Source organism: Palaemon carinicauda, chromosome 4 (genome assembly GCF_036898095.1).
Source record: "Palaemon carinicauda isolate YSFRI2023 chromosome 4, ASM3689809v2, whole genome shotgun sequence".
Lineage (NCBI taxonomy): Eukaryota > Metazoa > Arthropoda > Malacostraca > Decapoda > Palaemonidae > Palaemon > Palaemon carinicauda.
Genome location: NC_090728.1, coordinates 148,765,213 through 148,777,903, shown reverse-complemented (window position 1 = coordinate 148,777,903; position 12,691 = coordinate 148,765,213). Strand labels below are relative to the sequence as shown.

The window sequence follows — 12,691 nt, the reverse complement described above, 5'->3', positions numbered from 1 at the left end:
TTGCTTCTTGGTCTGCAGCCACTCTCCCAGTACCCTTAAAGCTCTCTTGGACGAGCGAGCGAGTACGAGCTTCGTAAAGGCAGGAGCTGCTGACTGCATGCCTAAAGCGAACTCAGAGGGAGGTGAGCGTGGAGCTGCAGACACAAACTGCTCCGGATACAACTCCTTAAACAGGGTAAGGACTTTCCTAAAGTCTAAGGAGGGAGGCGTAGTCTTGGGTTCATCTATGTCGGAGTGTTGATCGTCCAAATGCGCAGCTTCGTCGTCATCAGAGATTCCTTCATCCGAATGCTGAGGACGAAGCGGCAAAGGAGGAGAAGAAAGCTGAACGGCTGAATCCGGCAGTACGGGTGCATGCGTAGCTGCACTGGATCCAACATCATGCCGCTGCTGGTCAGTCTGAGAGCTGGCAACAACCAAAGCGGAGTGGTGGTGCGTGGTGGGGACTGCCGTGGGTTGCGGAGACTGCCGCATCGCGTCAAAACACGGCAGCTTGACTGCACCTTCCCACTGCTGATGCGGTAGCTCACGCATGTCAACGGAGGGTGCCGCACGTCGGCTAACGTCAACATGCGTCTGGCAGGGTCGACTGCGCATCGGTGGTGGAGCTCTCACAGCCGGAGTGTGGGAGCAGGCAGCCGCAGTGTCAGCTGAGCGCACAACCGTGGCAGGTTGTAGGTTAACGGGTGCAGCGTCAACCTTCTCAGCACGATACTCCTGCATGAAGGAAGCTAGCTGAGTCTGCATAGACTGCAGCAAAGACCACTTAGGGTCTACAGCGGTTGGTGCGGCAACAGACGGAGTGATTGCCTGCTGCGGAACCACTCTACCTCTCTTGGGAGGTGTGCAGTCTTCGGAAGACTGCGGCGAGTCCGAACTGACCCAGTGGCTACACCTGGGCCGTTGGACTCGCTCGGAAGGGACCTTGCGCTTGAGAGGTCGTGAGACCTTGGTCCAGCGTTTCTGACGAGAAACTTCTTCCGCAGGCGAGGAATGAATGGGCTCACTCGTCTGTTTGTGGGTGGGACGATCTCTGCAAGATACGTCCTCAACCACTGAGGGTACGTCTGTACGCTGATCAAGGCCTGTCGAACCCTTTGGTCGTACGACATTGCTTCTCCCCTGGGCTTGGGAGCTTGCAAGAGGTCCCGGACTGGGAGGACGACAGGCACGAACAGACGCACCCTCATGCGTAACACTGACACTTTTCACTGCACTTGCACTCACTACACTTCCCACTGCACTTTTCTCCTTCAACTCCCTGACGTCAGCCAGGAGTTGATTGCGGTCATTCGCTAATGACTCAACTCTGTCACCAAGAGCCTGAATGGCACGCATCATATCCGCCATCGAAGGTTGATGAGAGCTAGTAGGAGGGTCGGGTGTAACCACTACAGGGGAAGGAATAGGTTGTGGGGCATGGGGAGAGGAAAAATCAAAAGAGCGAGACGAACTCCTCCTGATCCTATCCTTCTCTAGCCTACGTGCATTCTTGAGGAATTCTTGAAAATCGAATTCCGAAAGCCCAGCGCATTCCTCACATCGATCTTCCAATTGACAGGCTTTACCACTACAATTGGAAAAAACGGTGTGAGGATCTATAGAGGCCTTCGGAAGATGCCTAGAACAGTCCCTAGCGCTACACTGCCTGTACTTGGGGACTTGAGTAGGGTCAGACATCTTGAATTAGTCAAAGGGGGAAATCCAAAATCTATCCAAGTCGTCAACAAATAATCCAAAATCTAATCAATGAAAGTGATAAAGTATTGATGATAACTTCTGTACAGCGAAAGCTAATAACTAGAGAGAATACTTCACCAAATAGCGTGAAAATCAACTCCAGAAACAACAGCGTATCAAGTAGTTCTTGCCGGTGGCACGACAGAGAGAAAATTGGTTCTTTGTTGACAAGAAGTACTTGAGTACCTACTCGACAGATGGCGCTGTTGTTGTACACCCCCACCTGTATAGCGATCGCTGGCGTATCCCGCCCGTAGGTATTTTCTGTCGGGCAGCAGAGCTGCAGCTACATGATCACCGGGTAAGATTAATATTGAAAATTTCCATTTTACATGCTATAGAATTATTCAGGACATCCCTGGTTATTGAAAATAAGTTACACAACCAAACTACACATGTGCAAATGAACCTTACAAATTCCAATGGTGTTCCTCTCCCCTTTTTTCTCCATTTACTCTTTCTCCAAACTTTACATAAAATATCCCTACACTATTCACAATTTGGAACCCAAAGTATCACTCTTGACACCATGTATACTAAATTCATTTATACACTTCTGCAGCAACCAAATGGTCACTTCCCTAGTTGTATTATAGAATATGCAATACTTTAATTACTTTATTAAATAAAGTTCTCTCTTTATCATTAAGGTTTTCCATTCCGCAGGTGTCAATTGTATAATTAAAGAAATATTCCAGCTTGGAAAAACTGTAATAAAGATATAGTACAATGAAAATATAAATTAAACATTTAGTTACATAATTTCATTATGAATGTTAACTTGCACTCAAATAAAGTAATACTATCTAAATTCTGAATACATAATAAACTTACTGGTTCATTGCAGAAAGCGCTGCAGCTAAGTACTTAGCATCAAATTTGCACGATGAGATTAGACGATTAGCTGCATGGAGCCGAAGAACCTGCATTTGGCCGACTCTCATAATACGGTCAACTAAAAGGTTAGATAATCTAGAAGATCTCTGAGTCCAGCCAGTGTAATGTCGCTGTGGTTGACCTATAAGCAAATTTTAAAAAAATTATTGAAACAAAACTGCAGAGATTAAGTGCACAACAATCAAGAAACTACATTTATCTCCATTTCATTGCCCATTTAATAACTAATGTATTTTCTCTGAGCTGACAGTGCATATTCATAGTTAACAATAATGAAGTTTCTACCATATTTCTAACAGATCAATAGCAGAAAGTAAGTGCTGCAGAACATCTCTTCTTATATTCCTCAATACTAAATTGTGTATGTAATAAATATCCAAAAATACCATTCTAGCCTCACTGCAACATACGATTTTGTTGAAAAACAGAACAATAAAATCAATTATTCATACTCCATGAATGAACAAAGTACTGGGAGGTTAGAAATTATTGAATCATTTGAATTGTACCTTCTAGTCTATGGTGAAAACATGGAATTCTGCTAATGATTAATTTGAAGAATGCTGGTAGCAGATACTTACATTCAGCTTAAAAATCCAGACTATTGTATAAGATTATTAAGTACTATTGAAACAGACTTGCATAATATTATACTAAGAAAATTTTAGACATTAGGATCTCTTCATATATAGGCCCACAGTGTGCAGTTTAACTAGACTACCGAGTTCCCGTTCTTATCTTTAATACGACTAACCTGAAGGATTTTCTCCTTATGAATATATCAACTTACTCAAAAAATTACAACTATATACTACTACATTACTAGTAAATTGGTTAACTAGATATTCCTTACTCTCATGGGTCTTGCTTTAAGGGTTTGTTCTTACAGACATTCATAAAACTGAAGGAAGGGGTTATTTGACAGTTAAAATATAACAAAAAAATTCATCTCCTCTTGCAGAATTAGGGTGGACTTTTTCAAGTTGAAAGACATTCAATAAAATCACTTATTACAAAACTGGTAAATTTTATTACTTACTGATCACATTGGTATTAGGAGCTACTTGTTGACCCATGACTCTTAACAGGTCTTTTATGCTAGCATCTTTGGCCAAATTCGTCTTGATTTCTTGGACAAGATTCTGAAATATTTTATATACATCATTGTTACATTAAGTTTATTAAATTTCCTTTTTATTTTTCCTGCATAATCTGTCCCAATATTTCATTAAAATAGTCTATTTGTATTTGATTTTAAATCATGAATAAAATCTAAAACTAATGAAAATGACAACAAGAAACAACTTTCATGTTTTCCAAATACAAAATTAAGAAGAAACAGGTAGATAAGAGATATGAACATTGTCTAATATCACAATCTTTTTTAGTAATTTAACTATGGAGAGTGTTTTGTGCTAAAATAATTTCTCTAATTAAAGGCAGAGGGTTTGTGTGCTGCTTATGAACAAAAAGATAATAGACGATGAATTTACTCAAGAAAAATTTCCTAATGCATTTTATCTACTAAATGTCAGTACAGTACATAATGAACAAAATACTTAGCCTAAATGTAAGGAATAAAACACATTAAGTTGATTTTTCAAGGTATTTGTAACTTAAAAGAATCTATAAAATCTAAATAATTTCTAAAATTCTATAAGAAGTACAAGCAAAATTCTTCCAATCTTTTTCTGCTGTCCATAGAAAATAGAAAACATTGCAAATGTTTACATGATTTTTATAACACAGGCAAAGTTAAACTTTATGAAAACAAGTTTTACGTTTTATGTTCTGAGAGACCTTATAATATATTCTAAAAAAACCCACACACCTGAAGCTCAGTTACAATAAGAAAAGCCAACAGCTTATCAACTCCAGTGAGTCCAGCAGTACTGATACTGGATTCAATCTTAGCCATAACAGTAGATGATAATACTTCAGAATGAGTTCGTGTGTCATACCATGTTCCTAGCTGTGAGATATACACAGTTGTCCTGTAGATAAGAAATTGAATAAATGATATAGAAACAATATTTGGAACAAACAATCATCTTATAAATATTTATTTTTTAAGCATAGAAGAGCATCAAGCTTGCCATTAAGTGTAACACAAACTGTGTTTTTGGTAATAATATCATACTTAATACAACAAATGTACAGTATAAATACAGAGTAAGCAACATTGAAACGGGCAGTCTTTGTTTCTACCACGAGACAGTTAACTTGATATAAGAAAGAAAAAATATGCAATACCAAAAACATCTCATACTGTATATAAAATATGTCAAAATACTGTACTGTACTGTATATTTACGAGAGATGAACATACATGAACATAAAAGTACAGTATATTGAATACTGTACTAGAAATGAAGTCATGTGCTACAAAAATGGCTTCTTATTACAAGCGATTAAAATTTGACAATAATGAATCAAATATCACAAAATACTACACAGGTTAATAAAGTTGAAGTAATTAAGTAAAGAAACCGCAAAGTGACCCATAAAGTACTCATCAACATATCTGCTTCAAGTCAATTCAAATTAAAAAGAATCTGTACTAGACATTACAGTTTATCCTTTGCTGATTAAAGCTTTCACTTCAGAAAAACAATTATCACTTGATTATCTACATTATCTGGGTATTATATAAGAGCAAAAATAAATTATTTATAATCAGATTGAACAAAAATATGTCTTCAATCAAAACTTATATTTCTGCTGCTATTTTATCAATTCTTTTATGTTACTAAGTTTTTTGTAAGCATAATTTACTTAACTACTTATCTATCCAAATATATATCAATAATGGTAAAAAAAGATTACTCTTTTGCAAGGTTTCTTTAAACAATTACAGTACCATAGATCATACTATATTACTTAACATTATCTTTAAGACAAAAAAAAAGTTTCTTACTTAGGATCAGTAATTCGCAGAATCTCTCTCACCAATCTACCAATGAAATTGACTGATTGAAGATCAGTAGGCTGAAACTTTGGAATGGGTATAGCTGTGCTTTGGTACACACTCTCATGGTCAGATATTTTCTTTTTCAGTAGTTGATTACACTCCTAGATGAAGAAAAAGGTTATATATAAATTTACACAATTCTGTATAAAAGTTTTCAAATATAACTTAATTATATTAAAAAACTTCCCAGTAATAAAAAGTATTTTACAAACTGTAACTCATTACAAGGTCAGAGTATAATACAAGTACAAGAACGAAAAATAAAAAATTACCCAAAAATTTATATTTGTTTTTTTTTCTGTTAACTAAATATAGTAATATGACATTTTCTGGGCTCCGACCTGTGCCGCGCAGTGAAATACTCCTAGAGCACTATTTCTAAGGAATATAACTGCTATATATTACCAGAGAAAAAAAGCATAGGAATGCCAGGTTGAACCCAGCTCGCTCACCTATATAAGGTGTCGGTATAAAATACTGGGGCGTGATAATTCACAACCAGAGGTCTCGCACTATTTAGATATCTCCTCTTCAAAATCCCCGCCACAGCGAGGTGCAGTTCAACACTACTACCACTAACCCAACCCACGCCAGTGACGTCACTCCTTTATAGCACTTGTTGTTATTAAGTCCAACATGTTTTTTTCTCGTGTTTATCCTTGGATTTATCATTATTTTATAATCGATGGCCGATTCCCATGATACCCCATCGAAGTTAAGTACTTTATCCATGAATGTTAGCGAGATTGGGCAGTGTAACCTCTGTTTTTATTAATGGAGAAGTGTTTATATATGAACGGCGTCCCCGTTCTTACCGTTCATGGTTCGGCTCTGCCCTTTTTCTCGTTAGTTCGTCAGTCATTAATATTTGTTCGAACTTTTAGGAGTTTTTTCCTTACATTTATATAGTACACCGTCTTTATGCTTTCATCTAGCATTAATTTTATGTTATCCTATGATATCAATGTTAGCGTTTCATCAAGGAGTAGGTTATGTTGGTATGCCTGCATTCGTGCATGTTGGTGGATTGCGTCACCTTTGAGATTGTTTCGCTAGTTCTAGGAAGACGACCATCTCACTTATTATTATTAAACATTTTAGTTTTATTTCGTACGCTCCACCTAGTTTTACATTTGGTTCGAGTGGGACTCGCGTATTTTGTTGTTTTTACTGTTCGATCTACCGCTTCAGTAACTAGGTTGGTACCCCTGCTTTCCATCTGCTGATGGCGTCATGCTCCTCCCTTACCACTCGCCCGAGTCCCTCTCTCGCCATATTATTTCTGAATGCCTAACCTTACTTACGTGATTTCGCTTTTAATTCATTAATTATTTTTATGTATTTGTGCATTGATATTATATTTATTGCTTTACTCCGTTATGATCATATTTTTGGGATTTTCATGTCATGTTGAGGGGATCTCCAGTTGGTAGCCCTGTCTACCACTACGCACTGGTGATTCCCCGGTACCATACCCCCCCCCCACAGGTTGGGGAGGCTATTCCATCCCCCCCTCCTCCAGTGTACACCCTTCCTCTCACTCGATGGTTGTTGGTTATGACATACGGGTCAAGTATGCTTGTTCCTCAGTCTTCCCTCAACGTTCCGACATATTGAGGACTGAGTGTACCCACGGGGTGTGACTTAGTCTCATTCATTCATACTGGGCTGTTTCGTCTCCTCCCCTCCCGTCGCCCCGATTGGCCATCGGTCGGGGGAGGGGGAGGGCCGGGACCACCGGGGACTATCACACGTGATTAGTCGGTATGACTGCACCTTGGTGTAACTTTTGCTTTTAGCTATGGTTGTAAGAATGAGCACTTAAATTAGGAGTGTCCCCACCTACGGTACCTCCTGCTATTATCGTCCGCATAGGACTTATTAATATCCTATATCATTATATTATATTCTACATGAATCATTACCTTCGTCCCGGTACCTCTGGTTGGGTAGTGGGGGTTCCATTGGCTCCCCCGCGCTCTCCCGTGGTACCCTCCCGTCATCAGACATCGGAGCCTCCGAGCTCTTAAATACAAGATCTGTTGACACTGACACAGTTTTGATTAATATCCTCCCTCCGGGAGCCCTATTCAATTACAGACATTAGTTTTAGATCATAACTGGAGTTTTCTATTTATGTATTTTAAGGATGTATCTTAGGTTACTTTAAGTTTACTTTAAGTTACTTTTAAGTTTACTTTAAGTTACTTTAAGTTTACTTTACCAACCCTGTTCCCCGGCCCCGGAACTAGTTTTGATTATATTTATTCATCACTGTTTTTTGCATCCTTTTTCATCCCTTTTTGTTTTGTACCTCCCTGGTAATGACGGGATGGTGTATTCCTCGCTATGACAATGTTATTTCATTGATAATCTTGACTTATTGCGGAATTGTTTCAACAATGTCTGTTAGTTTTTATAATTTTTCCCCGGTTACTATACCGGTTCGAAATTTTGTTCATAGCCTTTTGTCCCGATTTCATATCGGTCTATTTTAAGAATCCGGAACACCCGGATCTTTTTAGGTTATTAACCTATTATGGGATACTCACGTATCTGTATTTTATTCTATACTTCCCAAGTAGCGACGGGATAGTGTATTTCAAGCTATGACAATATTATTTCATTGATAACCTTAACTTATTACGGGATTGTTTTAACAATGTCAGTTTATTTATAAGTTATTCCCCGGTTACTAAACCGGTCCTAGAGTTGTTCATAGCCTTTTGTCCCGGTTTCATATCGGTCTACTTTAAGAACCCGGAACACCCGGATCCTTTTAGGTTACTAACCTATTATGGGACACTCACGTATCTTTATTTTATTCTATACTTCCCAAGTAGCAACGGGATAGTATATTTCTCGCTATGACAATATTTTTTCATTAATAACCTTAACTTATTATGGAATTGTTTTAACAAAGTCAGTTAATTTATGATAAGTTTTTCCCCGGTTACTGTACCGATCTGAATTTTGTTCATAGTCTTTTGTCCCGATTTCATATTGGTCTAATTCAAGAATTCGGAGCATCCGGATCTCTTTAGGTTACTGACCTGCTATGGGATACTTATGTATCTTTATGATATTCTATACTTTCCCAGTACCGACGGGATAGTATATTTCGCGCTATGACAATATTATTTCATTGATAATCTTCACCTTTTATGGAATTATTTTGACAATGTCAGTTAATTTATGAAAGTTTTCTCCCCGGTTATTATACCGGTCCGAAATTTTGTTCATAGCCTTTTGTCCCGGTTTCATACCGGTCTATTTTAAGAATTCGGAACACCCGGATCTTTTTGGGTTACTACCCTACTATGGGACACTGTAGGTGCCCCTGTCGTTACTATCTATAATTATAACTTCGGATATATTATTTTGGGATTTTCATTTTATTTCCTTTGTGATTGATCGATTTAAACATTTATTCTCGATCTATTTATTTTACATTCCCAACGGAGTTACCTTGTTCATTAGTAACGATATACCCTCTTTCGGAGCTCGCAGTCTTCCATGACTTCTACCTTGGCGACTCTTTAGATCTGGGTTGGCGGGTTTGCCTGGAGTGTCAGGGCAAAGAGATCCTGTGTCTCTTCCTTTTAGGGTTTTCAAGGAAGCACGTGGCTGATGTCGGGCCACGTCCCGTTGTCCCTAAAGTTAAAGCTACCTGCCAGCCCTACCAAAGACTCACAGGTCTTCCAAATCACCAAACCAGTTAAGACTTCTCTTGGGCCGAGAGCGAAGCCCGGCCTGAAACCTATGACCCCGGAGGCTCCCTTCGATCCGGCAGCCCTTTCAAGATTGATGCATGGCCTCTCGTGGCATGGTTAGTTTCAACCTGACCTTTCATTAGAAGAGGCCAGCGACCGATCCCAGGGATGAGGTAGAAATTTATTTCTATTTGAACACGGTGTTGTGCTGATATTTATCCATATATATACATATATATATAATTTACGGACCTCTGTAGCTCACTGGCTCAAACCTCGTGTCACATACCGAGTCACCACGATTATAGGATGGAAGATTCCTGGTGCCTCTGTGAACTTGACAATTGAATGGAATTATTGCCCATTAGGGGGAAGTGAGTGCTAAACCAGATAGCCTCATACAGGGTCTCATTTGTTATGGGCTACCTCAACAGCACAATATATCACCCCGGATGCCTCTAGGCTCCCGGAATTCGTCGAAAGCAATCCGTGGAAGGGGGCCTTGCGCTCTCCCTTCAAAGATGGTATGTTAACCATCGAAGGGTTTGGCACCCGGACTGTAGAAGATTTTGAATTCTACCCGCCGGGTCTACAGTTCCCTCTCTCTAGTTTCGCATGCCTTACCGAGGAGACACTCGTAAGGTTTGACAAGGTCCCCAAAGAAACCAAAATGTACCCAAAGGGGCAGGCTCAGTCCACCTGGGTCCGGCCCTTAAACGAGTGGGAGTGTGTTAACACTACGTTAACACCTCACAAGAGCCCGTACACGATGTTTCTAGTGGAGGAGTAAACCCCTACTCCGTGTGTCACTAAGATATCGGACCTTGCTCGGCAGGCAATAAACGAGGGCAAGCCGTTACCGCAGCTGAAGGAAACGCATCCGACCTCCCTCCTGTCCCTGGGGGATCACGATTGCTGGGCTAACGCCCCGGCGACCTTCACATTGGGTAAATTAAGCGCTGACTGTGCTCCCATTCAGTTCAGTGAGTGGCTACCCAGGCTTCCGGAATCTCTGATATGCCTCGAGCTCGAAGCCTGTATGCGCCTGAGTGGACCTATCAACTCGGCTACAATGGCAGAAAAGACCTCTTTAATGTATGAAGAAGAACCACCTTTTAAGGTCTTGACAAAGTCATTACTTCAAACCTTACTGTCTGATTCCTACGACTTCTTTGCGGCCAGACGTCGTTGCTGTAGGCATGTCTTGTCTGAGGCCACTATCAGACATGAGCCTAACAAGCTCATTAAAGCCCCAGTCTGGAGCTGCTAGGGTCAATCAGAGCCTCAAGGTTCGATGGGCTTAGTCCCCAAGCACAAGTTCGAACCGGCCAGCAACCAATCTCGAGGTAGAAAGAGTCTGAGATCTTTCCATTCCTTCCAAACCGGCAGTCTCAACAGGTGGTTCAAACCATCCCGGTGGCACAAGGGAGTCAACCTTTCACTTCGAAGGGTCAACCCCAACAGCAATACGTGCTGGTTCCTCAGTCCCAAGTAGCAACTACCTCCTATGCTACTTCCCCAGCCCTTAGGCCCACCTTTGAAACTCAGGGTGCTTTCCAGGGTTACCAGCGCCCCAGAGGCGCTAGCTCGAGAGGAACTTTTCGCAACAGCTACTCTCGAGGCCGAGGAGGTAAATCCGCAGCAAATCATTGGGGGTTCTCAGGTAGGGGTAGGACTTTACATCTTCCGGAACCGTTGAACGTTCAACATTTGGGCTTTCAGTATAATTTCCAAAGGTCTGGGGTGGAGTTGGATAGAATGGCCCCCTCCACCAACCAGTTTTCATCAACATCCAACGGAAGAGCTAGTCTTATATGAAAACGATTTATTGCAAAAGGAAGCAATAAAGAAAGTAAATCGTTTGTAATTTCAGGATCACTTGTTCAGCGGGCCAAAGAAAGACTCAGAATAGCGAAGAGTAATCCTAGACCTGTCGCTTCTGAATTCTTACATTTAATGCGACAAGTTTCACATGCTGACCATCTCTCAGGTGCGGACCTTGCTTCTCTGTGGGGCCGTCACCTCCCCTATGGATCTTGCAGACGTTTGCTATCATGTTCCGAAAGCAAGGCATTTTCGTCCGTTTCTAGGCTTCAACTAGGCAAACTGCCTCACAGCAACTACAGAGTGATAATCTCTTACAACAGTTTTGGTTCCAAATCAACTTCGAGAAATCTCGTTTGGTCCCGAGGACAAGTTTCAATGGTTAGGATTCAATGGGTTCTATGCTCCCACACTCTGTCTCCCAACAGCCAAGAGGAACGATATAGCAAAACACAATAAGTTTTCTCAAAGACAAATTGTCTTCCAGAAGAAATCAAGAGAGAATCCTGGGTGCCCTCCAGTTTGCCTCAGTAACAGATATACTACTGAAGGCCAGACTGAAAGATATAAGCCGAGTATGGTGCTCCAGGAAAACGAGTAATATCGAGACAAAGGGCTCGACTCCAACCAATTCTGAAGAAAAGACTTCAACCATGGACAAAGGTCAAAATCTGGCAAATCAGTTTCCTTACAATATCCACCCCCAAGCTCGTCATTTACACAGACGCCTCCCTAACAGGCGGGGGGGGGGGGGGGGGTACTCTCAGTACACGAAAGTCCTGGGACTATGGTCGACAATATTCCGCCAACTTCATATCAATGTTTTAGAAGCCATGGCGGTATTTTTGACCTTAAGCAACCGGCTCCAGCCAAAAACCAACATATCAGGTTTCTTCTAGATAGATAGTGGCGGACGCACTTTCGAGGACAACTCCGCTGGAGTCGGAGTGGTCACTAGACCCAATGTCCTTCAGTTGGATTCTTTCTCAGGTTCCGGATCTCCAGATAGATCTGTTTGCAACAATGTCCAACTACAACTAGAGTGCTACGTAGCTCCCAGCCCGGATCCTCGGGCTTACGCCACAGGCGCACTATCATTAGTCTGGAACACTTGGGAGAGAATTTACCTATTCCCACCAATAAATCTGTCGATGAAAGTGTTAGACAAGCTCAGGACTTTCAAAGGCCAAGTTGCTCTAGTAGTCCCCATCTGGCCCAAGCACAACGGGTTTCCCCTTCTGGTGGAACTGGTTCTCCACCTCGACAGATCCCCAATCCAATACAAACACAAGCAGTACAACTCGCTGTGTGTTAGCTTCCTCAAATTCAGAATGCCCTACCTTTCTGGACTTTATGAAATTTACAGCTCAAGAGGTGCAGATATTGATCCTCAAATACGTTATTTTTAGAATCAGATAAGAGGGGATCCACCCTTCGACAGTATGATTCGGCTGTTATGAAACTTGCCAGTTTTTAAGGGACTCAAAGGTTGAGACAATGACTATGAATCTGACAGTAACCTTCTTCAGAATTTTATTTGAATCAG

General features: G+C 41.0%; 1 protein-coding gene across 1 annotated transcript in view; it reads right to left on the bottom strand.

Moving 5' to 3' along the window:
- Strump (WASH complex subunit strump) overlaps positions 1-12,691 on the bottom strand; it is a 191,819-nt gene that overhangs the window by 34,742 nt on the left and 144,386 nt on the right. Inside the window, exons 16-19 of the mRNA XM_068372566.1 lie at positions 5,555-5,709; positions 4,469-4,631; positions 3,677-3,779; positions 2,575-2,758 (exon numbers count right to left, since the gene is read on the bottom strand). Of these exons, the coding sequence (XP_068228667.1) occupies positions 2,575-2,758; positions 3,677-3,779; positions 4,469-4,631; positions 5,555-5,709 (605 nt within the window). The remainder of the gene's footprint in view (positions 1-2,574; positions 2,759-3,676; positions 3,780-4,468; positions 4,632-5,554; positions 5,710-12,691) is intronic.